The following is a 24,702-nucleotide window of genomic DNA, read 5'->3' on the forward strand; positions in this document are numbered from 1 at the left end:
TAGTAACAGAGTTCGTGTCTTTAGCGAATTTGTTGAGACTTGTCATGAATATTAACCCGAGAAAATTCACCATAAATACTTCTTGGACGATATATCGTCAAAATTATTTTATCAAATGATGCGCTGTTTAACATTTGTAAAACTCATTGAAGATACTAAACTTCCGAAATTGGCGGTTTCAAAATGATGCTATCTTGACCTTAAATTACTGTTTTTGAACATTTGACCTATACATATAATTGGTCATACAACAAAAATCAAATGCCCATCAAAATCGATCAGGACCTGCTAGAGTCGAATGGAAATCGTCATTTTTCATAAATTTCTCTCTACATTCGGAAAGTGTTATCCTCGTTATTAATCATATTACGTTTTCGTCTCAACTCGACGCATTCCCAAAATAAAAACCTGTTTTAATCCACCTAGTGGTGCAATTGTGCTTGTCTAATTTGTCCAGACTACGATTCCATGGCTGGTTATGTTCAATACAATGGTGGAAATGAATATTACATGTTCAGTACGATTTGCACATACATACAACGGATCGACAGCTACGATCTTGAGATACTATGTGATACTGAAACATCGCTTGAGACCAGCGGCGGATTATGGAGAAAGATCCGGGAGATCCGGGTCCTGCCGAAAATTTTCAACTTGTTAACAAATTTTAAACTAGTTTTAATTTTAAGTAGCAACCCCTCACTGCATATTCTCTCCGGGCCGGTATCATCCAAAGTCCAAAAAAGTCAATTTTTGTCATGCATTTTAATGTTTCATGCATTTTAAAGTCATTTGGCATCCAAAATACAAATTTGATTTTGAAAAATTTTCATTTCAGTTTATATGGGAATTTGCTGTGTGATTGCACTCTTCAACTCGTAACTCCGGAACCGGAAGTCCAATCAATAGAAAATTTAATAGCAGCCGATGGGAAGGTTGTACCTTTCATTTGAGACTAACTTTGTGCAAATCGGTCTAGCCATCTCTGAGAAACAGAGGTCAATTTTTTCCACATATACACATACACGCATACAGACATATACATACACACAGACATTTTCCGATCTCGACGAACTGAGTCGATTGGCATATGACACTCGGCCCTCCGGGTCGGGATTAGATTGACGAATTTTAGAGTGAATGAGAAAGGCAAGAACATTTTTAGCAAATGTTGAAAGTTATGCAATGTTTTGGTGAGCAGTTCTATATTTCATAGACATTAAATCAATTTTAACTTCGCTTTCTATTAAATAAAGGCCCTTATTACAGTACATCTCTACAAAAGCGAGCTCAATTTGAAAAGAAATCTGAGGATTATTATTGATTACAGAACTCTGGAATTTTCTATTGGAATGTTTTCAGGCAGGAATTTGATATTGATGCTATTAGACAACTGTGAAATCAAGACCAATAAATCAGTTATCAGTTACATATCAGGACCCCATTCCGACAATTTATCAAAAGTCCTCATGATGTTTACAACAACAGGTTATCAATCTACGGATCAGATAATTGTTATTGTATTATTGAATTAAATCAGTCTGCATCAATAAATTTTCAACTTCAATCCAATATTTTTTTTTTGGGTGTGGTGGGGAGGGGGGTTGTATGGTGTTAAACTCCAAAACCTTCTCTTGGCTATGCCGTTACTTGGGGTTATTTATTTCGCTTTTCTTTTTTCGATATGTTTCAGATCGATCCGATGGTTAGAAGTTAGAAAAATTGCAGTCAGAAGGTTCGCACAAATGAACATTTTTGTACTGATAAGTTATCAAGTTCCTTCCAGACAACTTGGAAGTGTTCGGTGATTATTTCTAGCGGTTGTAGATAGAAAAATTAAATAAAAAATTCGTTTTATCGAAATAATGTTTGGCTTATTTCAATGGATTATTACTATATTGAACAATAAATAGCCAACAAAGAGTAAGCAACAAACAACAACCCATAACTTTTAAAGTATTCAAAATAGATATTTAAAGTCTTCAGTAAAGTTATTCGCAAAAGTAAGAGCTACAAATTTGCTGAAGGCATCATTTCGATATAATCACTTCCAAGAAAATTTGTGAAAATATCTCACTCATAGGGGGATTAATCAGCAACAGCACAATACCAAAAGAAAGGGCATATTACCTCCATTAAATTATCCGAAGATACAATTGACCTAAAATAAGCCGTTTTGGCGTTAATAATAGATTATATGTTTTTGGTCATATTTCTGGCAATGGGAAATGATAAAAATCTTTCGTCCGTATTTAATGTTTAATATCTCTTTTGATAATAGTCCGATTTCAACAATCTATAGCTTGTTCGAAAGGTATTCGTTAAAGCTGTCTAAAAACATATGAATTGTAATTCTGTCATGTCAGTTTCGGCAGATAATTGAAAAAAACTGCAAAAAACGCCATTTTTACGCATTCAAACATTCATATCTTGGAAACTAAACATCAGAATCAAAAACAAATTAATAGCGTTCATACTGTTTTTTAGTTCTTTCATTTAAAATTGGTTTGGATAAGATCGGTTCAGCCATTGCTGAGAAACAAGAATGAGAATTTGTCCGTTACATACACACACACACACAGACACACACACACACACAGACATTGTCCCAAATCGTCGAGCTGAGTCGATTGGTATATAAGACTCGGCCCTCCGGGCCTCGGAAAAAATCTTGAAAGTTTGAGCGAATTCTATACATTTCTTTTATAAGAAATGTAAAAACTGGACTGATTATATTGAAAACGATTGCCATGAACGTAATTTTAGACAATAAAGCTTTATTTGTTGCACCGTTTCTCTCCAGATTGCTAATGCAATTTTCATCTTCAATCGCGTTTTTCTCAGTTGCCAGTTTTGTAACATGGGACAATTGGGCGTAGAACGGCAGCTTAATTAATAAATGAGATCACGGTAAAACATTTAAATCACGATTTAATGTTCATGTTCCTATTGTTGTGATCGAATCAAAATAAGTTGTTCCGGAAGATGGGAACACATTTTTATCCGTGTTTAATTATACAATATCCTCTTTTTCGTCTGCTTCTTTAGTACGACTGATGTTCTACTCTGACTTGCACAAACAAGCGATACATTTTTAAGTTTGAAAAAATATACATCGTTAGCGCGTGGCACATTGAATTGAGTGTGGGTTGAGTAAATGTGATCTAACCGAATACGCAATTTATTATCTGATGTTGGCTGCCGTGAAGTTTTGAAGAGTGGATTAGTAGTCATTTTTGTGTCAGGATGAGCAATACAAATGTAAACATACAAAGCTTGAATCAAAAATTTGATTGAAAATTAAGTTGAATTCGATGCACTCAATGGGAACATCAAAAAGCATATGATTTTACACTTTTGTTCGTGTGATATTACATATCATTTAATTTTCAGAAATATTGGATTAAAAATGCATTAAAGTGCATTGGTATCCTGGTCAATGAAACTGTAGTTTTCAATCAATGTGTAAAATTAGGATAAAATTGTGGTGGACCTTATGTTTCAGATATTCGCATGAAAATAAATTTAAAAAATATTTTTTAAATTTGTTGTTTCAAGTCAATGTAACATAATTATCTGACAAAAATACTATAGTGGCTGAACAGCTTGGGTCATAACCGAATGTTTTACACATTTCCAGTTTACTACGTCTTAGGCCGCCATCCTTCGGTTTCCCTGCACGCCCACCATCTTTTCAATATTAGGTTTTTTACTGACGCAGTTAACCTCACTTTTCTTGACAGTTCACTAGTACTGTTTACATGGACTTAGAAAAATTTGTGGACGACTAGATTCGCTCGAAGCAAATCGTAAAGAATTTTTCTAAGTCTGTAAGTTCTAAGAATTTTTCTAAGTCTCTAAGTTCTAAGTGTAAACAGTACAAGCGAACTGTCAAAAATGAACATCGAGTTCATTTGTGACGTCAGTATAAAGTATTCAATTGAATACACGACAAATGAACTCGAGTGTTCATTTCTGACAGTTGTACTTCTTTTCCATTTTGCATTCTTCGTTTCCAACTCTGCTCACATACGCTCTTATTCTAGTTCACATATTGCTCACATGCTTTCTCATTCTGGCTCACATTGGTTCAAAGTGACATTTCAGAGCTGGATCAATTTGACACCCTTTTTTTCTATCCGCATGTCCCGTCCCTACTGTTTACATGAACTTAGAAAAATGCTTTACGATTTGCTTCAGCTTCGAGAATTAGGTTCTTTGCTGACAGATTTAACCTCACTTTTCTTGACAGGTCACTAGTACTGGTTCATGGACTTAGAAAAAATTCGTGGACGACTAAATTTTTTTCTAAGTTCATGTAAACCAGTACTAGTGACCTGTCAAGAAAAGTGAGGTTAACTCTGTCAGCAAAGAACCTAATTCTCAAAACTGAACATTACTACAGCTGGTCTAAGGGTGCTTACAGAGTGGGCGCGAGAAGCTGAGCTGAGTCTGGCACTGAGCCGAGCAGATCTGCGCCGACTGTCTGCTTTTACTCTAACAGGTTCCATTTGATATGCTGCAAGCAGGTTTCTCGCATCTCTCATCCTACTGTCACTTCCAGCCCCTGCTCAGCTTCTCGCCGCCACTCTGCAAGTACCCTAAGGCTGTTCGTAACGCTGATGTATTCTATATGGGCTGTTCTATTTTACACCGACTAAAACAGATCGATCGCAATGCTGAGATGCAGTTCTATTTTTCGAGCACTTTTTTTTGATCAGATTTAAAACAGCTCGACTATTCTGTTTTAAATTTTCCACAATTTGAAACACGAATAGAACACTGTTCTAAATTTTTTTTATTAGTATGTGTGACGACTGACAGCACAAAAACAATATGTGTCACGTAAGTGAACAAAATCAAATAAACAATATTTAGAACAGGTGGCTAAATCATCGCATTGAGAACACCGTGTTCTAGATGTATTTTGACAGATCCAAATTATCCGACGGCTTGTCATTTTGAAACAAATTTACATCTTAGCAACGCTGATATATTTTATATGGACTATTCTATTATATATCACCAACTAAATCAGATCGTTCGCAGTGCTGAGATGCAGTTCTATTTTTCGAGCACTTTTTTGGGCAGACTTAGAACAGTTCGACTATTCTGATTTAATTTTTTTGAAACACGAAAAGAACACTGTGGGCCCTACCCGACCAGGAGAATACTATTTTCTGGTATTAATTGATTATTTTATACCTCATTCATGTATTAAGCAGGTATTGAAGAAACATTTTTCAATCCCGGTTATTATTCAGGTATTATAATAACTCGGTTCATTATTAACTAGTTATTCGTAGTACATGTCTCAGTTATTATTTCAGGTATTTTACCTCTTATGCAAGGCTTCTTAATGCCTTATTAAGGTGTTCAAGTATTGGGTACAATATACCTGAATTTACTATTCTGAAGTTATTTTCTTCTGCTCGGGATATTCTCACAGTCACGTTACCCAGTGACTACAACAAAATTTCGTTCTAGTCACTAGGTGACGTGACTGTGGGAATAGGGCCCTGTTTTGGATATTTTCTATTGGCAAGTGTGACGACAAACAGGAGAAAAACCATATGTTTCACATAAGTGATAAACAATAAAATCAATTGAACGCAGTTGGCTAAATTAGTGTGACCATACGTCCTGGTTTCCCAGGACATGTCCTGGTTTTGCATTGACTGTCCTGGTGTCCTGGGAAGTCGAGGAAAATGCTTGATTTGTCCTGGTTTTTATACTGTAAGCCTAATATATTTCTATTTATTCAGTCTTCGATTTTCACTATGCTCCAGTTCGCAGTTACGACCGACCACAACTGCATATCCTCAATCGGAATGTGAGACAAACAAAACTTAATACAGTCGAATCTCTCAATTGTACCTTCCGATGTTTTTTTTTTAATCTTAAGAGTGCCTCGTCAATATCGATGAAACAATGGTTACCAGCGCTTCTTCTCGGCTTAAATCGTCTTTCAATCCGGGACCCGAAGAATTCCCTTTGGTACCTTTCAAAAGACACATCCGCGTTTTGGTGTTTCTGCTTCTACTGAGTTAATGGCTTTTTTTCGTCTTACTGAAAATCCATTACATAAAAAGCAAAATAGCAACTATCGTAGAATAATTTCATTGAGCGCTCTCTCGAGCTGGGGATCATGCAATTAATATAAGGTCGATACCAGTACTTAATCAATCGCTCCGCTTGTTAACAGTGCAGTGAATCAAACGAACGTTTCTACCTAAAGTCTGCTGTCTATATGTACCGTGCCAGTACTATAAACAAGCAAAGCAGTCGAATAATAAAATTCGTCCCAAGCCAGTGTGAACAATAAAGCACCGTTACTTTCATTGGTGCGATACCGATCAGTCATTTCATGATGTTTGAAACTCAACAGCAAAATTGAACAGCAAATTCGCAAATGTAATTTAAACTATCGGAAGTCGTCGTTATACAAGCCCATACTCGTTACTGATAACGTTTAAAACTTTGGCCATAACGGAAAGCTACGCTATGGAAGACAACATGCAATACGTCGTTGAGCATGATAATGTTAGGACCAAGATACCCGTTTATATTGACAAAGATAAGATTGATATGCGTCTGCACGATCTACACTTGGGTACTATTAATATATTTATTACAACCATCATGTCGGAATACGCAATACGTCCTTTAAGTTTGAAACCTGGAGAAAATTTTTCTAGATATTTCCAACGGTGTTTGTTGCGTGAGAATACGAGTGACGGAACCTATTCCTTCATATCTGAACATTCAATTTTAAGCAAAACGCATGACCAAATCTTAAATCACGCTGTGCACGTATGAAGGACAGACTCCTGCGTGCCTTACGTTGTTACACAAGAAGACACACTACGAGAAACCACGTACACAAACCTCTAACGAAGCAATATCAACTACAAGCATACCCATCACACAGCCCTTCATCAACATCAACTAAATCACAAACCACCGGAGTTGCAGCAACGAATACAGAACCAACGCACAGCGTGAGCGATCATTGTGATGCGCCTACTACTTCCCAATCAACTGCCAGCACCACTGATAAATAACAAAGAACACGGATACGCGATCGTGGCCCATAGGCCCCACAAACAACTCAAACCAGGTAATCGTGAGAGCCCATACAACATTAACAGCGAGGATAGCAATGAAAACGATAAACCGAGAGAAAGCGGACTAAGTGATCCACAAGCAACAAGAGGCTATGAAGTACATAAATATATCTTCAACAAGAAATAAGATCTTTGCGCAAAGTAACACACGCGTACACAAGATCCGATGGATATACTTTAAAATTCGATTTATTTATTTTTATTTACACATTGATAATATTATAAGACCCACGGCTTAGGTAATGCATTGAGGCGTGTCAAATAAATGAAATAGCTAATGAACGATTACCATGCCTTCACGCCATGACACTGAACAGCGACTAACCGCCGAGTCTAGCATCCTACATAACAGGGAGTATGGAATGTCGGGTTCAAAACTGTGCTGCGAAATTTCAAAATCAGTTACTTATTTCTGCTTGTATTTACCGAAACCCTCCCTGATTCATTAACTTCTCAACTGACTGAAACTTCATGCAGAATGGAATGCTTAAGTGCAGAAGATATATAAATTTCTTCACCAACGAAAGCATTTATTTGTTTTTATGTGGACAGTTTGTAGGCAGAAACTGGCTTCTTCTACATTTTCGAGCTTAAGTGAACAGCATAATCTATATCTGGTGCACATTTGCTCAATAATCCCTCAAATTCTATTTGATGAGGGAAACGAACCAAACATTTCATTCATCGCGACGGGCATGAATTGAATTTTGTTTTCTTTCAAGTTCACGCAGGGATGTCAATTTTTTCAAACTCGGGCTCAAACTGATATTATTTACTCCAAACTATCCGCCAGTTTTCATATAACAATCGTTTAAACGGAGATATTTTTGGTAACAATGGTAGGTTTTGCAGCTCTTAAATCGAGAGATAATGGTTGACATTGGAGATTGCCAAGCATAGCGCAGGGAAGCTACTTGGTATCGTTGATGTTTCTGATTTACGTCAATGTCGTGTTTTTAGTACTGAAAACTCCTCTCCGGTCCTGCACAGACCATCTCAGCATGAAACGTTTGATGATGGTGGTGTAGCCAGAACTGCCTTTGTGTAAATCCGAAAAAGGTTATCGGTAATCGAATTCCGATGAAAGACGAGCTCTTCCTTCCAGCCTCCCAGAACTTTTTTACTGTCGAAGCTCTGCCTGCCAGACCCCAGAACTTTTTAACTGCCGAAAACATGCGGAAAAGGCAATGTCGATTCAGAGGCGATGGGGGGATGCAGTACCCTTTCGACTGTCCTGGTTTTTTACTCATCTGATATGGTCACCCTAGCTAAATCATCGCATTGGGAACACCATGTTCTAGATGTATTTTCGACAGTTTGTCATGTTGAAACAAATTTACATTACAGCATTATGAACAGCCTAACATCCGGTATTTACGCTTCAATTCTACACGCAAGTAAAACAACCGACAGAATAAGTTCTTTTAACTTAAATTTAGGTACTTTTGAGTTGTGCGTCACTTTCGCACTTATTAGTGTTGTCTAAAACAAAACGAGAGATTCGACTCAGTCGAGGTCTTCCGTGCAGTAAGTTACTTTTGAGTTGTTTGGGGTATACTAAAAATTAGGTAAATTCAACTTAAATTTAACCCTCTAGTGTCCAAATTTTTATTTGGCTTAAAAGAACTTTTATAGGTGGGTTTCGTTATGAGAATAACGAAAATAATGTTGATAATTCATGTAAGCAATGAATTTTTCATTAAAGCCTTAAAATAAGTAGGCCGCCTAGAGGCGGTGTTGGGCACCTGGGCGAATAAAAAACAAAAACTTTTCTTCTTCTAGTTACTTCAACATAAGCGAATTCAGTTGGTTTATATTTTGGATTCCATCAGAACGCAAATTACCTAAGTTAAGAAGTATTTCTCTAATGCTTTGGTTGTTTAATTATTGACTTCTAATTTATAGTAGGGAAGACCAGCGTCTGCTAGCGATGGTTTCACTTATCATGTTTTATTTTTTAATTTAAGAAGATCATGTAAATTTTCGAGATCCTTCAGGTGAAATTCCGAAGTAAACAAACAAAAAAGAACAAATTTTGTTTGTGGTTACGTATATTGTATATACGACCACGGAAAGCTCTTTTCGCGCGCTATCGAAAAATCTAGTCATTCGTAGAACAGCTTTGAGCTAGCTCTAAATAACAGCAATGCTGAAATTTAAAGACTTCACCTAGGGTAATGAGCCTATTTTCGCCCTAACCATGTGAATCCGGTGGTTAGAGCAGCGTTAGCCATCTTTGTTCAACACATTGGAAAGCAAAGATACTAGTGCCAATTCATACGCATTGCATAAATTGTATTCCGAGTAATTAATGAAAAGGTGAGACACCCTTCCTAACACGACTAAAATGGGCTCTTCACTCTAATATGCTCGAAAACTTTACGCTCAACGTGAACGAAACAGAATGTAATGCAACATAAGTACATGGGAGAATGTATTACACAGTACTTGAAGTGCAGGACTATAAACAGCGACATATGTCTAATACAAAAGGAGAAAAAAAATTCCGCCAACTTACCCCAGACTCCCCTAAATATAATTAAATGATAAGAACATCCATATTCTAACAGCAGCATTCACCCAAAGATTTTAAAACATGCTTCTTTTCAGTTAAAATTGCACATAAAGCTAGTTTCGGTACGATAAGTAATCACAAAAGACTGAATTTGTTTTTTTCGCCCAGGTGCCCAACACCGCCTTTAGGCAGGCAAAGTGTTTTACCAAAAAAGCTAAACTTCGGAATTTTTCCACTAAACCAATTCACATCTACAGTAAAGTGCTACTAACAGGCTACTCAAGAATATTTTTTAAGTTATTAAAATTTCCAAAAATAGTTAAAATTTGTTTAATGAAGATTATCACCAAACACAAAATAGTTTTTTCCACGTTTTCATGGAATTTTCAACTTTGAACTTCAATTGCCTTTAACAGAAAGCTACGATTATTCAAACAATGTGTGTGTATGAAAGGTGTGAGCGTGGGGAAGAAATACTAGTGCGGATGACAACATACAATCATGTTTTAGAAGTTTTATTTAGATTTTTATAGAGACCGCCTAGAGGCGGTGTTGGGAACTAGAGGGTTAAGTAAATTAAACTCAAGGTTGAGTTATAATTTTTGCCGCAGTTAAATGGAAACCACCTTCAACACGGTTTACCTAATTTTACCTTCCTGCACGATACCACGAGATTGAGTCAAAAGTACTCAATATTAGGAAGTTTTTCGATAGCGTGTAGCCCGCTGTTTATCTTTCACGCAGAAAAAATTAGCATATTTAAACCAAAAATATGTGTTATTGAATCCAATCATTTATTGTTTATCACTTTAACAAACAAACTTATCGGTTTGAAAATATTGTTTTATTAGAACAACAACAAATTCAACAACTTTCAATAAATACATTTTTAGTATCAATAATTTTCTTTAAATTTCAATAAAATAATTATTGAAAAACGGAACGATAATTTTGTTTTATTGAAACAATAAATAAATTTTATTGAAATCAATAAATAAATTTATTGTCTCCCGACAAATAATTTAATTTATTGAATTTAATGCATAATTTTATTGAACCTACAAATCTTTTTTCTGCGTGTTAGCTACCTAGGGCAGTAACCAATACTTGACCAGTGTGAAAATGCATTCAGGGATACGTAGTTACGCTTGTTATTAAAGCATACCATATTTATCATTCCCTTGTATTATATATTTTTTTCGTTTCACTTAATTCCAAGATATTGGGAATGGAATCGAAGACCTCAAATTATTCCGATAAAGCAGGAACCAAATTGGTCTGCAACTGGCAGACCACACATCAAAGACTTTAACAAAAGGTCAGATGATTCGACGTCGCCCCGCGCCTCGTTTGCCAAAGGCCAATTGAATTATGCTTCATGAGATGATGTGTTAATATATTCATGCGGGAGCATATACCTATATGCCCCGGTCTTCCTCTCACGAGCATATTTAGTAGGTGGGAAGTGATCCATTTCGGTACGCTTTATGTCAGCTAGTTCGGTAGTCAAATAAAAAGAAAATCGCCTTTTCATCTCCAATCATGTGAACAGAGATGTCAACTGCAGCAACTATTGAATTTTGGCGAAAATATATGTTAAGGTGCAAGTTACTGTCACAGATAAGTGTGACCTTTCGTTCACTTTTCGCAGGTTCACTGTACTTTATTATGACCCTACGGATTAATTTAAATATATATGGGGAAAATCACTTAATATTATTTAGCTAGATAGGATTAAAATAAATATTAAAACAAACTATTAGATTTAAAAGTCAAATATAAAATCAATTATAATAAAATAAATTAAAAATTAACATGCATAAAATTCATATAATAAAATTGCTTTAGCTAGATAGACGGCACAACGATCAAATTGAAAAACTCTACACAAACTAGGATTTATATTCAGCTCATGCAACACTACACGCCACAAACACCCACCAACACCCATACTCCAGAGAACTGAAGTTGATTCGGTAACCACGGCTGATCAATGGGAAATCGGAGGCAAGGTTCCGGGAAACTCGGCAACCGAATCGATCGTCACTTGGACTTGGAACAGCAAACCATCCACACGACTTTTGGTAAACCGGATCGAAGCAATTAGTACGAAAAAAGTTGGAATCTTATAAAAGTTTAAAATTATCCACTGTAAAATTGTGGAAGCCTTCATCTTTAAGGAGCTTTCATCGTAGCGACCGTAGCACTATAAACCACGGGTCGCATTTCGGATTGCGGCTTTCCGGAGGTAAAGCAACCGATCAGCGTGCTTCATCGTTTCAACATACGGCATGATCGAGTGAGAAGCGCTCGAGTTCCCGAACCAGCCTATTTCCACCCAGAAGGCCATCAAGGCTCCGGAAAAGCATCGCCTTGGTCCGAATTGAGGTCATCGGAACCAGAAACCAGTGAGGACGACGGCAGCGGCAGGTGCGCAACGGGCCCACACACTTCACACCCACACAATACCTGTAAGTAACCACCAGTGTATCAAAGTAGGGCTTTAGGGACGTTAGGAGCTTGAGGTTAGAGTGTCAAATAAAACGACGGTTAGGATTAAAAGTGATTTTCCCCCTTTACACCTTGAGAAACCACACGGCGAGGATTGTGCCGACCCTGGGGTTAGGGTAGAGTTCCGTGCGACTGAGCGGGCGGTAACGAAGGAAGTTACATAAGCATGTGTTGGAAAGTGGGTGTTTTTTTCTGTTACGTGTAAATTTGGATGCGTAAGAGCATAAAATAGTACTGTGGCAAACTAGTACCAATTAGACGTCAGCAAGGGCCATTTTTAGAAAATGTGCTGTTAAAACACGTGAAAATTGATGAACGTTTCATAGAACGTTCTTTCTAGTTCACAAGCGATTCTTAAATGAAAAGTGTTTATATCCCTCCGGAAGTCACGCAAATGGCTCACCGAGCGAGCAGCCGCAGCTGCTCTAAGACGATTTCGTCAGATTTCCAGAGCAGCGTGCACTCAGTGCACTAGTGCGACTGCCGGAAGGATATACTAAGACTTTAGTTCGATGGCAATGACACCCTAAAATCAAAAAAACATAAGTTAGTAATATTCTTTTGAACATCAATCTTCTTCCGTCATACAAAAGAGGCTAAAAATGTGGGGTTTCTACTTTCATGCCCGAATTGCAAATCTGACGTGGAATGACCGATAGAAATAAAAAAAGTCGCACCTGTAGACCTTAAATGCGCACTGTTGCTTTGAAACAACATTGCGAAAAATACCTCATAATTGTCGTAGGAACGCATTAAAGCTGTGAAACAATTTTCACAAAGTTTGAAAAGAATTGGTTTGCGCCTCTAAGGGTTAGTTTATTTTCGATTTCTTTGAACGATGATGGACGACGTTCTATAAACAACAAAAGTACAGCTATACACAAAAACTAGTTTCATTACCAGGACTAAATAAACCTACCGCATCTTCAAAATCGCTGAAATCTTCCAGACTCCCGATCCGTAGATTGCGGAGCTCTTGCATTTGCTGCTTCAGGCTGTCGACCTCCCGCTGCAGCTCGGTGATTCTGTTGATATTCCATATCTGAAACGAAATGCAGAAGCAAGGGGATAAGTAAAGTAGCGAAACCAACTATTCCTACCCCAATGTACTGTCGACGGCAACATCACCGCCGCCGGCCGGGAAGGAAACCACTTTAATTAGCAGTACGGCGGCAATTCAAAATTCTATTTTTAGATAGCAACACATAAACAAGCCCCAAGCAGAGCGGACCACAACCCGTCTAACGTCACAGTTCCTTGACTTTGAATCTGAATCTCATTTGGTGTACGAAATTGTATCATCTTGAAATCATCTGGAAAGTGATGCCCCCGGGTTGTCACTTACGGGCCATAGTTGGAAGAAAGTTACAGAATGCAGGAAAGTGGCAATGCTCATTTCGGTGACGGTTTATGATTTTGGTCGCCGTCAGCGGTCGGAAAATGACACAGATTACGTTGAAGCGTCACGACCGGAGGGAAGTCAGTTGCTGCGGTGCATCCGGTTGGTTTCGCCTGTCGTCTCAAGTAGCGTGTGTGTGTGTGTGTGTGGGGAGCGATCCAGATCGTCGCCGTCTCAGCAGCAGCAGCACATGCCATCGTCATCGTCAGTTGTGGTGATGACTTTTGTATATACAAGGAGCAACGTTTCATTATTTGGCTAAATTAGTTTCTCCGACTGTATATTCATTGTGCACTTGCTTGCAAATGTGAAGAAAAAGGATTATTGCAATTCTTTCATCGAGCGTAGGTGAAGCATGCAAGTGTTGTACAGGTTAACGAGTTAAAAGCAGCTATTAGCTAAACTGAAAGTGATATTTTCAGTATTCGAGTATGACAAAGGTTACATTTTTCCTTTCAACTTGAGGTATTGCTACCTAAAGACGCTAAATCCCTCTGGATAAAGACTTGCGATCTCTATTGTTAGTTTACCATTTATCTGTCATTGTCATTCCAATCGAGCACCAAACCTGTCAAAAACCCTCAATCCGAAGAAAATCGCTTCGAATGCTTCTCGAAAGAGGGCTATTGACAGGTCTCGTGCTCGGTTAGAATGACACTTACAGATAAATGTTAAACAAACGATACAGATGGGGGATTCAGCGTCGTCCCGAGCAAACGAAAAGCCCATAATACCCCTATGCTCATGGGGTTTGACATGGGTGTTTGAAATGGGTTCAACCCATGAAAACACCATCACCATGGTCCGGTAGATCCCATATAAATTACCATGTATTGGTGAATTTATGGGTTATTGAGACCATTTCATGGTCTCTTAATGGTTGTGAATTTTGACACGGACCATGTTTAAGGTCTTTTCAAGGGTATATGTGGTGTTTAAACCCATGAGTATTTGCTCGGGGTTACTGCTACCCACTAAATATAGCCGAAAAATGAGCCAAAATTTTGGCTGGCTCTAGTTAGTAGCCGGCTCCAGATACGCAACCGATTCTAATAAGCTTCTGCAGCATTTTCCGGTTGGACTTACTGGGTAGGCTTTACACCCAAAACGGCGCGCTCAGATTATCTGTTTTTGGGCTCACAATCTCATTCCCAAAAGCAATCCTTTTTGAACATTGAGCTGTTCGCGCACAATTCGAGATGAGCGCAACGCTCACGAAAAAAACGATGACACACCCCCCCCCACACACAAGGAAACTTTGTTAGTATTTTGTTTCGTATCTTTCTTCTACACCTTACATTCCCCCCACCCAACCACCACAAGCAATCTCATCAGCATTTTGTTTTGTTTCATTCTTTTCTCTGCTGCTATGAATAGCTCGTGACCTGAAACTTCTAGAAAAAAAACTTTGATATCAGATTCTAGATTAGAACCTACAAACTTCTATTCGGTGAAAACACCTCTTTACTACCCGTACCATAACGACATGCAGGTGGAGTAGTAAAATGGCATATATAAGCTTCACACTAATGATGAGTGAGATAATATAGTTTGCTTTCGCGCCGCAGCGTCGGTATTTCAGTATCGTCATTAACGCATTTTGCTTTGTACCATTTCCACGCTGTTATTAATATTTCGTTTGTATGATCTGTTGGGAACTAAGCATAATTAGAAAAAAAGATTAACGGGTAGCATCCGGACTGGAACCGACAAACATCTACTCGCTAAAACGCCTACTTTACACCTTAAGCCATAAGGACACATAATGAGTAGTCGTTCGAATGAGCTATATAAACTTCTCATCTTCGCAGCAGAGATAAAACGGGACAGTATGGGGACGTTGGTATGTGTTATTCAAGCTATCTCTGCACTGTGTAGACAACAGCATGTAGCTATGGGGAACGATATTATATTGCACAAGTATGAGGTTGGTTGAACACTAACGCATCGTTTGGGAGCTTTTCGCTCACAGTTCGAGAGCGAAAAAACAGAATCAATTCCGCTCTCAAAGATTCGTTTTGGGTGTAGCTAATTCAGCCAGAAAACTACCTCTAGGGTTTTAGTTCGATTCCTCCCAGAATTTTATCAGAGTTTTTGCTCGATTCCTACCACAATTTTGTCAGGAAGGTATTGCCGGGGATTTGCATCGTTCCTTTGAGTGTTGCACAATCAAGAACTGACATAAGCCTTTCTACCCAGCTGGTTTGACATCTGCGTGTATCTCGCTAAGATCACAATGAACATACCATTTCAATGAATCGCAACTCTTTAAAAATGAATCGTGCTTCTTTTAGGATCCGACTCGTTGGATCGATCTGTGAGTGAATCGCTCATTTCTAGAATGGATATTATCAGTATGAGGTTGTCGGGTAGATGACGAAAATCGATATGTGACGCCATTTCAAAATCCACGATGGCAACATGATTCTCTGGAACCTTCATAGTATAATATATATTTTTATTATGGTTATTTTTAGATTGCGCATTGACGAGCAGATGACGGAGATTGATGTCTACGCTACTTTTGCTTTCTTAATGTGTTGGGGTTAAACTGATAATGGTACGTAATTTCTATTTTAACCAGTAGCCGCAGTAGATTTTGGTGTTTGGCCTCCATCATACTTCACAAGTGGCAATGTGATCAATCAATTAAACTGATTCTAAAACATGTTACCGTTCTGGTATTTTTGCCCTATATACCGATCACGAGCAATATTATAGCTAGCTAAATGTAATAAATAAATGTATATGTATCTACTTGACGTCTAAAATCCCGTCCATTTACTCTGCTATGAGTGAATGTAAAATTGTCTAGAATATGTTTTCGTATTTAAGGGGGGTAAGGCAAAAAGGTAAAAAACAACACTTTTTTGCGAATTCGTTTTAGGAATTTGAAGCGAATTGATCAAAACTTTTGTACATTATAATGTATCATTTCAATAACATTCTGCAATTTTTCCACGTAAGAACAATCGATTTGATGATGAAGGTTTTTGTAGAACGTCTCTAGAAAAACACTTTGCATACACATTTAATGTAAAAAATACCTAACCTCTACGTGGAGTTTTCGAGATAATTTTTCAATTAAGGGATTTTGTACTCATTCGGCCGAATGGACACTAGGCTGAATGGACATTATGCCGAATTGGTGTTAGGCATAAGGCCAAGAAGTTGTTATGTTTAACAGTTTGGGGGAAAAGAATCTTATCCTGTCGAGCTTTCGGGGTTTCTAGGTTATTATTTTCTTTGCTTGCTTCTCAATTATTTGCTTATATCATTTTTTATCATGAGCTGTACTTTCGAGTTTTATATAATGAAAGTCATACTAGCCTGTTCTATTAGATAATTACCAGCTTTTTATTTCAAGATGTAACGAAGTTTCAAAAACGACAACTGATTGAATAAATGTACACGTACTATACCATCGACGCACGGCACGACGAGTGACAAAAGCCCAAAAATCGTTATCTTGTAATTCTTTATTTTATTTTTCTCTGTTTGAATAAAATTATCTCAAATTTTTACTATAATCGGATGAAAAATGACTTTTTAACATGTTTAGGATCTCTGTTCAATTAAATTTATTGGAATTGTTCGAACGTTTGAACTTTAAATGACAATATCTCATGAACTACATGGCCGATTAGAGTAGAGTTCTTTGAAAAGAGGAATGAATATACAAAGGGGGTAGTTGGTAAATCGATTGCCACATCGCACCTGGGTTCCAGTCCCGACCCCGCACATAGGGTTAGAAATTTTTCACAAGAGATTTTTCTAACCCGAAGAGGCGAATGACCTTAAGGTTAAAGCCTATATAGTCGACATAAAAAATGAAAGTGCAGAAATCATTAACTTTTGTTCTGCATCAAGAAAACGCAAATGAGAAACTCAATGTCATATCAGTTATTTTTATTTATACGTCTTCCAATTTTTGAGATGATCTCCATTGGGTCACTTAACATAAATCTGACTCAAAATTTTGCGCAGTTTCGAAATGCATAGGCCTCATCTTACGCATTTTTGCACCGAAATTGTTATAGCAAATACCCAAATGGAGACGCCTTGTAGCTCATAAACCTTCTTACAAATTGGTTGTCTAAATAACTTCGTATTACAGGACAAATTGTGATTTTTACTAGTTTTGTCAACCATTTCTGCTACCGATATGATTGGCTACTATTATTAACGACCAACGCCTTCAAATAGATATACATAAAAATAGTCGAAAAAAAAAAGAATTATGGAATTTCGAAACTTCGACGACCCAAAATTAGTTAAAATGATTAGCCACATAAATCAATTTTTATAATATTGTCCCCTTTTTTATGGACAGGTGCCACTGTGCATCGGTTTCTACACTGCTCGAGTTCTTACGGCGAAGCCAGTGTAATGTGATTTTGCCGCATAACTGAGTACAAGGATCCAAAGCGGCGCAAAATCACTGAAGGTCTCCCGGGTGAGGAGCAAGCAAACCTGTGATTCACCCGTTTATCCGGATTACTCAAACGGGGTTATATATTACTTTAAGGGGTTACATACCTTTTCATTTCTTTAAAAAATCGAATTTTTTTTATTACTTTATCTGTAAGTACAAGTCCTAAAACAGAGATTTTTTAGGAAAAAGGTTGCCGAATGCAGGAAAAAATTACTATCTATTCAACTAATCGTTAAGGTACGAGGAATAATCATATACTAATTGATTTTTTGAGTTTTAAGATTTTAGTTGATCTATTGGTCTTCAATCGTGATCACCGCAAATCTCTTAATTTCGAGGGTTTTGAGGAAAATACCATAACTCCGCCAATTATCAACATTTTTACAAATTTATGCCTGTTTATTTCACTGAAAAAAGTGCAACAAAAATACCATAAGTTTGATATAATGAAATCATTGACTTTTTTTTTTTATTCATTTCGTTTATTTGATAGGCACAAATGCGTTAGCTTGGCGGTGCCAAATGCTTTTGTTTTTACTTTTTGGATATCTTAAAACTAGGAGGTTACAATGTTGAAATATTTTTTTTTACAAAGGAAAGAAAGTTTACAGCTATCTTAAGACTAGAAATAAGATTCAATATACAAAAGAGGGCCAAAAGATTTTTTTATGAAAAAAATTTAAAACAAGGGATTCACTTTGATATACAAGAGGGGGAGTAATAGTATTTTACGAAATATTTTACGGTTATCTTAAAACTAACAATATAGTTTAGTACACAAAAGGGGGAACAAATATTTATGAGAAATTTCACAGAAATCTTAAAACTAGGGATTCAATTCTATTTACAAGATGGAGGACAAGAGTTTCAATAAAGAGTAAAAATTATAGCTATCTTAAAACTAGGAATACAGAATACTAATTTGAATTTTTTAACTAAAACTTATGCTTGGTCAAGATATTCAAAGGGTGGCTTATTTCCGCATCAGTGTAGCAGCAGTTGTATCAAAGACAGGGGAGAGACAGGGAAAGAAGAGCAAAACTTGCAACTTTCGCTCGAACGGCGGGGGGGGGGGGGGGGGAGGAGATCAGCGTATCAAATTTGCGCCTCAGTCTAGTAAGTCGTCGAGTACCGGATTGGCGGATGGTATTCTTCGGACCCGCGGGGAATCCTTCAAAAGTCATCGGACCTCGAGTCGCTCTCGCTTCAGTTTCCTTCTATGCAGGCGTAGTGGTAAGGGCGACGGCGGTTACATAGTGGCACTCTGGAGCTGATCGGTTCCACAAGGCAGGAGGAAACTCTAAAAACGAGAAATAAAAGAGAGGGGCTAAATTGGGATATTTATCGTTTTTATGAAGGTATAAATAAGGGACATATAGGGGAAATCACGAGTTGCCAGCATATCTCGGACTGGTACATTGGGTGGTCTACCTCGGGCCCGAAGGGATTCCTTTAACTGAGACCTGGCGTCACAATACCCGGCGCACACCCAGACAACGTGTTCGATGTCGTGATAGCCCTCGTCACAAGCGCACAGACTACTCTCCGCAAGCCCAATACGCCGCAAATGCGCATCCATGGTGTAGTGATTGGACATAAGTCGGGACATTACACGAATAAAATCCCGACCCACATCCATCCCCCCGAACCAAGGCTTCGTTGATACCTTTGGGATAATCGAATGTAGCCATCGTCCAAGTTCCCCATTGCTCCACGAGGTTTGCCAACTGTTGAGCGTCCTCTGACGACAAATACTAAAAAATTCATTGAAGCAGATTGGTCTTTCGTATATGTCACCATTTAATGCGCCCACCTTTGCTAATGAGTCGGCCTTTTCATTGCCCGGGATAGAACAATGAGAGGGGACCCAAACAAAGGTAATCTGATAAGATTTTTCAGATAACGTACACAAGGACTCCTGTATCTTCCCCAGAAAATACGGTAATTGCTTTTTAGGCTTCACCGCACGAAGAGCCTCGATAGAGCTGAGGCTGTCCGAAACGATGAAGTAGTGATCTGTGGGCAGAGTGTCGATGATCCCAAGGGTGTACTGAATTGCAGCTAACTCTGCGACGTAAACTGAAGCGGGATCATTGAGCTTGAATGAAGCGGTGATAGTATTGTTGAAGATACCGAAGCCAGTGGACCCATCGAGATTTGATCCGTCAGTGTAAAACATTTTGTCGCAGTCGACTTCTCGGAATTTATTATAAAATATATTGGGGATCACCTGCGGGCGTATATGGTCCGGGATTCCACGAATCTCTTCCTTCATGGATGTGTCGAAGAATACAGTAGAATCAGAAGTATCTAGCAAACGAACACGGTTGGGAGTATATGCAGAAGGATTAATGCTCTGTGCCATGTAGTCGAAGTACAAGGCCATAAATCGGGTTTGAGAATTAAGCTCGACGAGCCTCTCGAAGTTTTCAATTACCAACGGGTTCAGAATGTCGCATCGGATGAGCAATCGATATGAGAGTTCCCAAAATCGATTTTTTAGCGGAAGAACGCCCGCCAGCACTTCGAGACTCATCGTATGGGTCGAGTGCATGCAACCCAAGGCAATGCGCAAGCAACGATACTGGATTCTCTCCAGTTTGATGAAGTGTATGTTCGCAGCGGAGCGGAAACAGAAACACCCGTACTCCATCACCGACAATATCGTTGTTTGGTACAACCTGATCAGGTCTCCTGGGTGAGCACCCCACCATGTTCCAGTTATTGTTCGGAGAAAATTGATCCTTTGTTGGCATTTCTGTTTCAGATACCTAATGTGACATCCCCAGGTACCTTTAGAGTCGAACCAGACCCCGAGATATTTAAATGTGAAAACCTGGTTGATCGTTGCACCCATTATTAAAAGCTGGAGTTGCGCCGGCTCACGTTTCCTAGAAAAAACAACCAACTCAGTTTTCTCCGTGGAGAACTCAATACCCAGCTGAAGAGCCCAAGCAGACAAATTGTCCAAGGTATTTTGTAATGGTCCTTGCAAGTCGGCAGCTTTGGGCCCTGTAACAGAGACCACCCCGTCGTCTGCAAGTTGCCTTAGCGTGCATGAATTGGCAAGACAATCGTCAATGTCATTCACGTAGAAATTGTAGAGCAGGGGACTTAGACATGAGCCCTGGGGAAGACCCATGTAGCTAAATCGCGATGTTGTTAAATCGCCATGCGAAAAGTGCATGTGCTTTTCAGACAACAGGTTTAGCAAAAAGTTATTTAAAATTGGCGAAAGACCATGCTGGTGCAGCTTCTCTGACAGAGTGTTGATAGAAACTGAGTCAAAAGCCCCCTTAATATCCAAGAAGACTGATGCCATCTGCTCTTTGTTAGCATAGGCCATTTGGATTTCTGTAGAAAGCAACGCAAGGCAATCGTTCGTCCCTTTGCCTTTGCGGAAGCCAAATTGTGTATCTGACAGTAAGCCATTTGCTTCAACCCAATTGTCGAGGCGAAACATGATCATTTTCTCGAACAACTTCCGAATACAGGACAGCATTGCAATCGGCCGATACGAGTTGTGGTCGGAGGCTGGTTTTCCTGGTTTTTGGATGGCGATGACCTTCACTTGCCTCCATTCATAAGGGACAATGTTACCCTCAAGAAACTTGTTAAATAAATTCAACAGGCGCCTTTTTGCAGTGTCAGGCAGATTCTTCAGCAAGTTGAATTTGATTCTGTCTAACCCTGGGGCGTTATTGTTGCACGATAAGAGAGCAAGTGAGAACTCCACCATCGAAAACGGTGTTTCGTTCGCGGTATCGTGAGAAGACGCGGCGCGGTACGTTTTCTGTACCGGGACAGAGTCCGGACAGATCTTCTTGGCGAAAGCGAATATCCAACGGTTTGAATATTCCACGTTCTCGTTGGTACTATTATGATTACGCATACGTCGAGCCGTACCCCAAAGAGTGCTCATCGCTGTTTCTCTCGTTAACCCGTCGACGAACCGGCGCCAATAACTGCGTTTTTTGGCTTTCATTAGACTCTTCATTCGCCTTTCTAACGACGCGTACTGTTGATAGCTAGCGGGTAACCCGTCTTCCCGGAAGGCCTTATATGCAGTGGACTTTTCCGCGTACAGCTCTGAGCACTCTTTATCCCACCACAGGGTGGGAGACCGTCTATGGGTATTCGCGCTGGGTACTGGTTTAGTCTGAGCTTGATTCGCACTGTCGAGAATCAAGCCAGCCAAAAACCTGTACTCTTCCTCCGGAGGAAGTTCTTGAGTGGATTCGATTTTAACGGATATCGCGGTCGCGTAACTCTTCCAATCAATGTTCCGTGTGAGGTCATACGATACATTGATTGTTTCCGATGGTCTTGAACCGTTAGCAATTGAAATCACGATAGGCAAATGATCGCTACCGTGGGGATCAGGGATCACCTTCCACATGCAATCTAACTGTAGCGATGTCGAGCAAAGCGATAAATCCAACGCGCTTGCGCGTGCTGGTGGTGTAGGAATCCGCGTCATTTCTCCCGTGTTTAAGATGGTCATGTTGAAATTATCGCAAAGATCTTGGATTAATGTTGATCTATTATCATCATGAAGACAGCCTCATACCGTACCGTGCGAGTTAAAGTCTCCCAGAACTAGCCGCGGTGCCGGTAAGGATTCCGTGATATTACAAAGCGTTCGGTGCCCTACCGAGGCTCTAGGAGGAATGTAGATGGAAGCAATGCAAAGGTCTTTACCTTTGATTAAAACTTGACAAGCGACAATTTCAATGCCTGGTGTCGAAGGGAGGTTAATTCGGTTGAAAGAATAGCACTTTTTGATCCCCAAAAGTACTCCTCCATAGGGGTTTTCTCGATCCAGACGAATTATATTAAAGTCGTGGAAGTTGAGATTTATATCGGAAGTTAACCAAGTTTCACATAATGCGAAAGCATCACATTTTAAACTATTTAGTAAAAATTTATAGGAATCGATTTTCGGGAGGATACTTCTGCTGTTCCACTGTAGAACAGTGATCGAATCAGTGACCTCGTTCGATGACTTAGCCATCGAAGGATACGATCGCTGCAAGGAGGGGCCATTTAGTAGTCAACTGCTTCAAAAATGTTTGCACTATAGGGAGAAAACGTATCAGAAGGCTTTTAAGAGGATCAGTAACATTGAAAGCTGTGAAAATTAAGTCCACTATGTCAGAAAATTTCATTAGTCCGCTACTGGACTGAGTATCTGTTTGAAAAAAGGGGACACTTGGGGTTTTGGATGTCCCTGGAAGTGGTGGGTACTCCTTGTTAGAATTAATATTTCCAAGTCCTGGAGCAAATTGCTTCGGCTTTTGTGCATCACTTCCGTTGGATTTATTGGTTGTAGATGGCGCACTCTGAGTGGACGACACCTTGGCACCCTTACGAGGCAATGTAGGGGAGGCTGGATTTCTCCTCTTCCTGGATTCCCCTGGGTTAACCAAAGATGTTCCCTCTCGTGGGTCGTCAGATTCTTGCTCAACGTTAGCCAAACCAGCATAGGGATTTTCGGACAGGACAGATGGCGAAGCATTCTTTAGCATTTCTGCATAAGAACGCCTTGAGCGTTCCTTAAGGGAGCGCTTAATTTTATCCCCGCGCTGCTTGTACGCAGGACATGATTTAAGAGCATGTGAAGGGCCCCCGCAGCAAATACACTTTTCAGTTTGTTTGTCGCAAGAGTCATCCTCATGCTCTCCTTCGCATTTGCCGCATCGTTTCTTATTTCCACAATATGTGGCTGTGTGGCCCAACTGCTTGCAATTGCTGCAGTTCATGACGCGCGGTACGAACAGGCGAACTGGTAGGCGAACCTTGTCAAGGAGGATGTAGTTGGGAAGAGAGGACCCGGCGAATGTCACCCGAATCGAGCCTGATAGAGAGTAGGTAGCCTTACCTCCCTCGGTGTTTGCGGTATACAATTGTTTGCATTCCAAGATCTTAATCTGTTCAAGTGAGGGGTCCTTAAAGCAGCCAACCCCGTGCTCCAACAGTTCTTCGCATTTCAGGCCCGGTTCGGACACTACCCCATCGATTTCACAGGCCACACAAGGCACGTACGCTTTAAATTCCCGCGTAAAGCGCTCACAGCAAGCAATCGCGTTTGCCTGGCCGAGATCATTCACTAGAACACGTATCTTGTTTGCCCGAACACGCGTTATCTGAGTTACGGCCGGGTAATTAGCAGTCAGATCTCGAGAAAGTTTTAATATATTAACCGGTTTCTCTCCGGTCCGAAAATATACCACCCATGGCCCAGAGGAACCTTCTGGGTACTGCTTTATACGGGGAGCAATGCGAGTATTAGGGGGATCAGGGACTTCCATGATTGCATCAGATGGTATTTCGCCCTCGGCCATTTAAGCACGAGGGCAGAGCGTTATATAAACGGGAATGTGTCTTATTATTTGATTACAAGGTAGAGTAAAAGTAGGGAAAAGGAAAGAAAGCAAACGAGGAAAAAAAATAAAGCAAAACTTATCTGCAAACAACGTCGATTGTTCCGCACCAGCGAAAACAATGTACTGGATTTACTGTCGGCACCAGCAGAACGGCTGCTAACGAACGAACAAAGGATGACCTTGACTCACTAAAATTTACACACCGAGCACCACTGTGAAATATAACGATCCGTTCCGTTCAAAGGTTGGGAGACGTATGAAATCATTGACTTATGCCTTTAAGTAAATTCAAACTTTCATGACGCTCCGCTTCGTCGAACTTAAACTAG

At 39.4% G+C, this 24,702-nt stretch overlaps 1 protein-coding gene across 1 annotated transcript in view; it reads right to left on the minus strand.

Annotated features, from left to right (window-relative positions):
* Positions 1-24,702, minus strand: part of LOC131690452 (protein eiger) — a 50,958-nt gene that overhangs the window by 23,530 nt on the left and 2,726 nt on the right. The window contains exon 2 of the mRNA XM_058976228.1: positions 13,073-13,195. Coding sequence (XP_058832211.1) covers positions 13,073-13,195 — 123 coding nt within the window. The remainder of the gene's footprint in view (positions 1-13,072; positions 13,196-24,702) is intronic.

This window comes from Topomyia yanbarensis, chromosome 3 (assembly GCF_030247195.1).
Source record: "Topomyia yanbarensis strain Yona2022 chromosome 3, ASM3024719v1, whole genome shotgun sequence".
Lineage (NCBI taxonomy): Eukaryota > Metazoa > Arthropoda > Insecta > Diptera > Culicidae > Topomyia > Topomyia yanbarensis.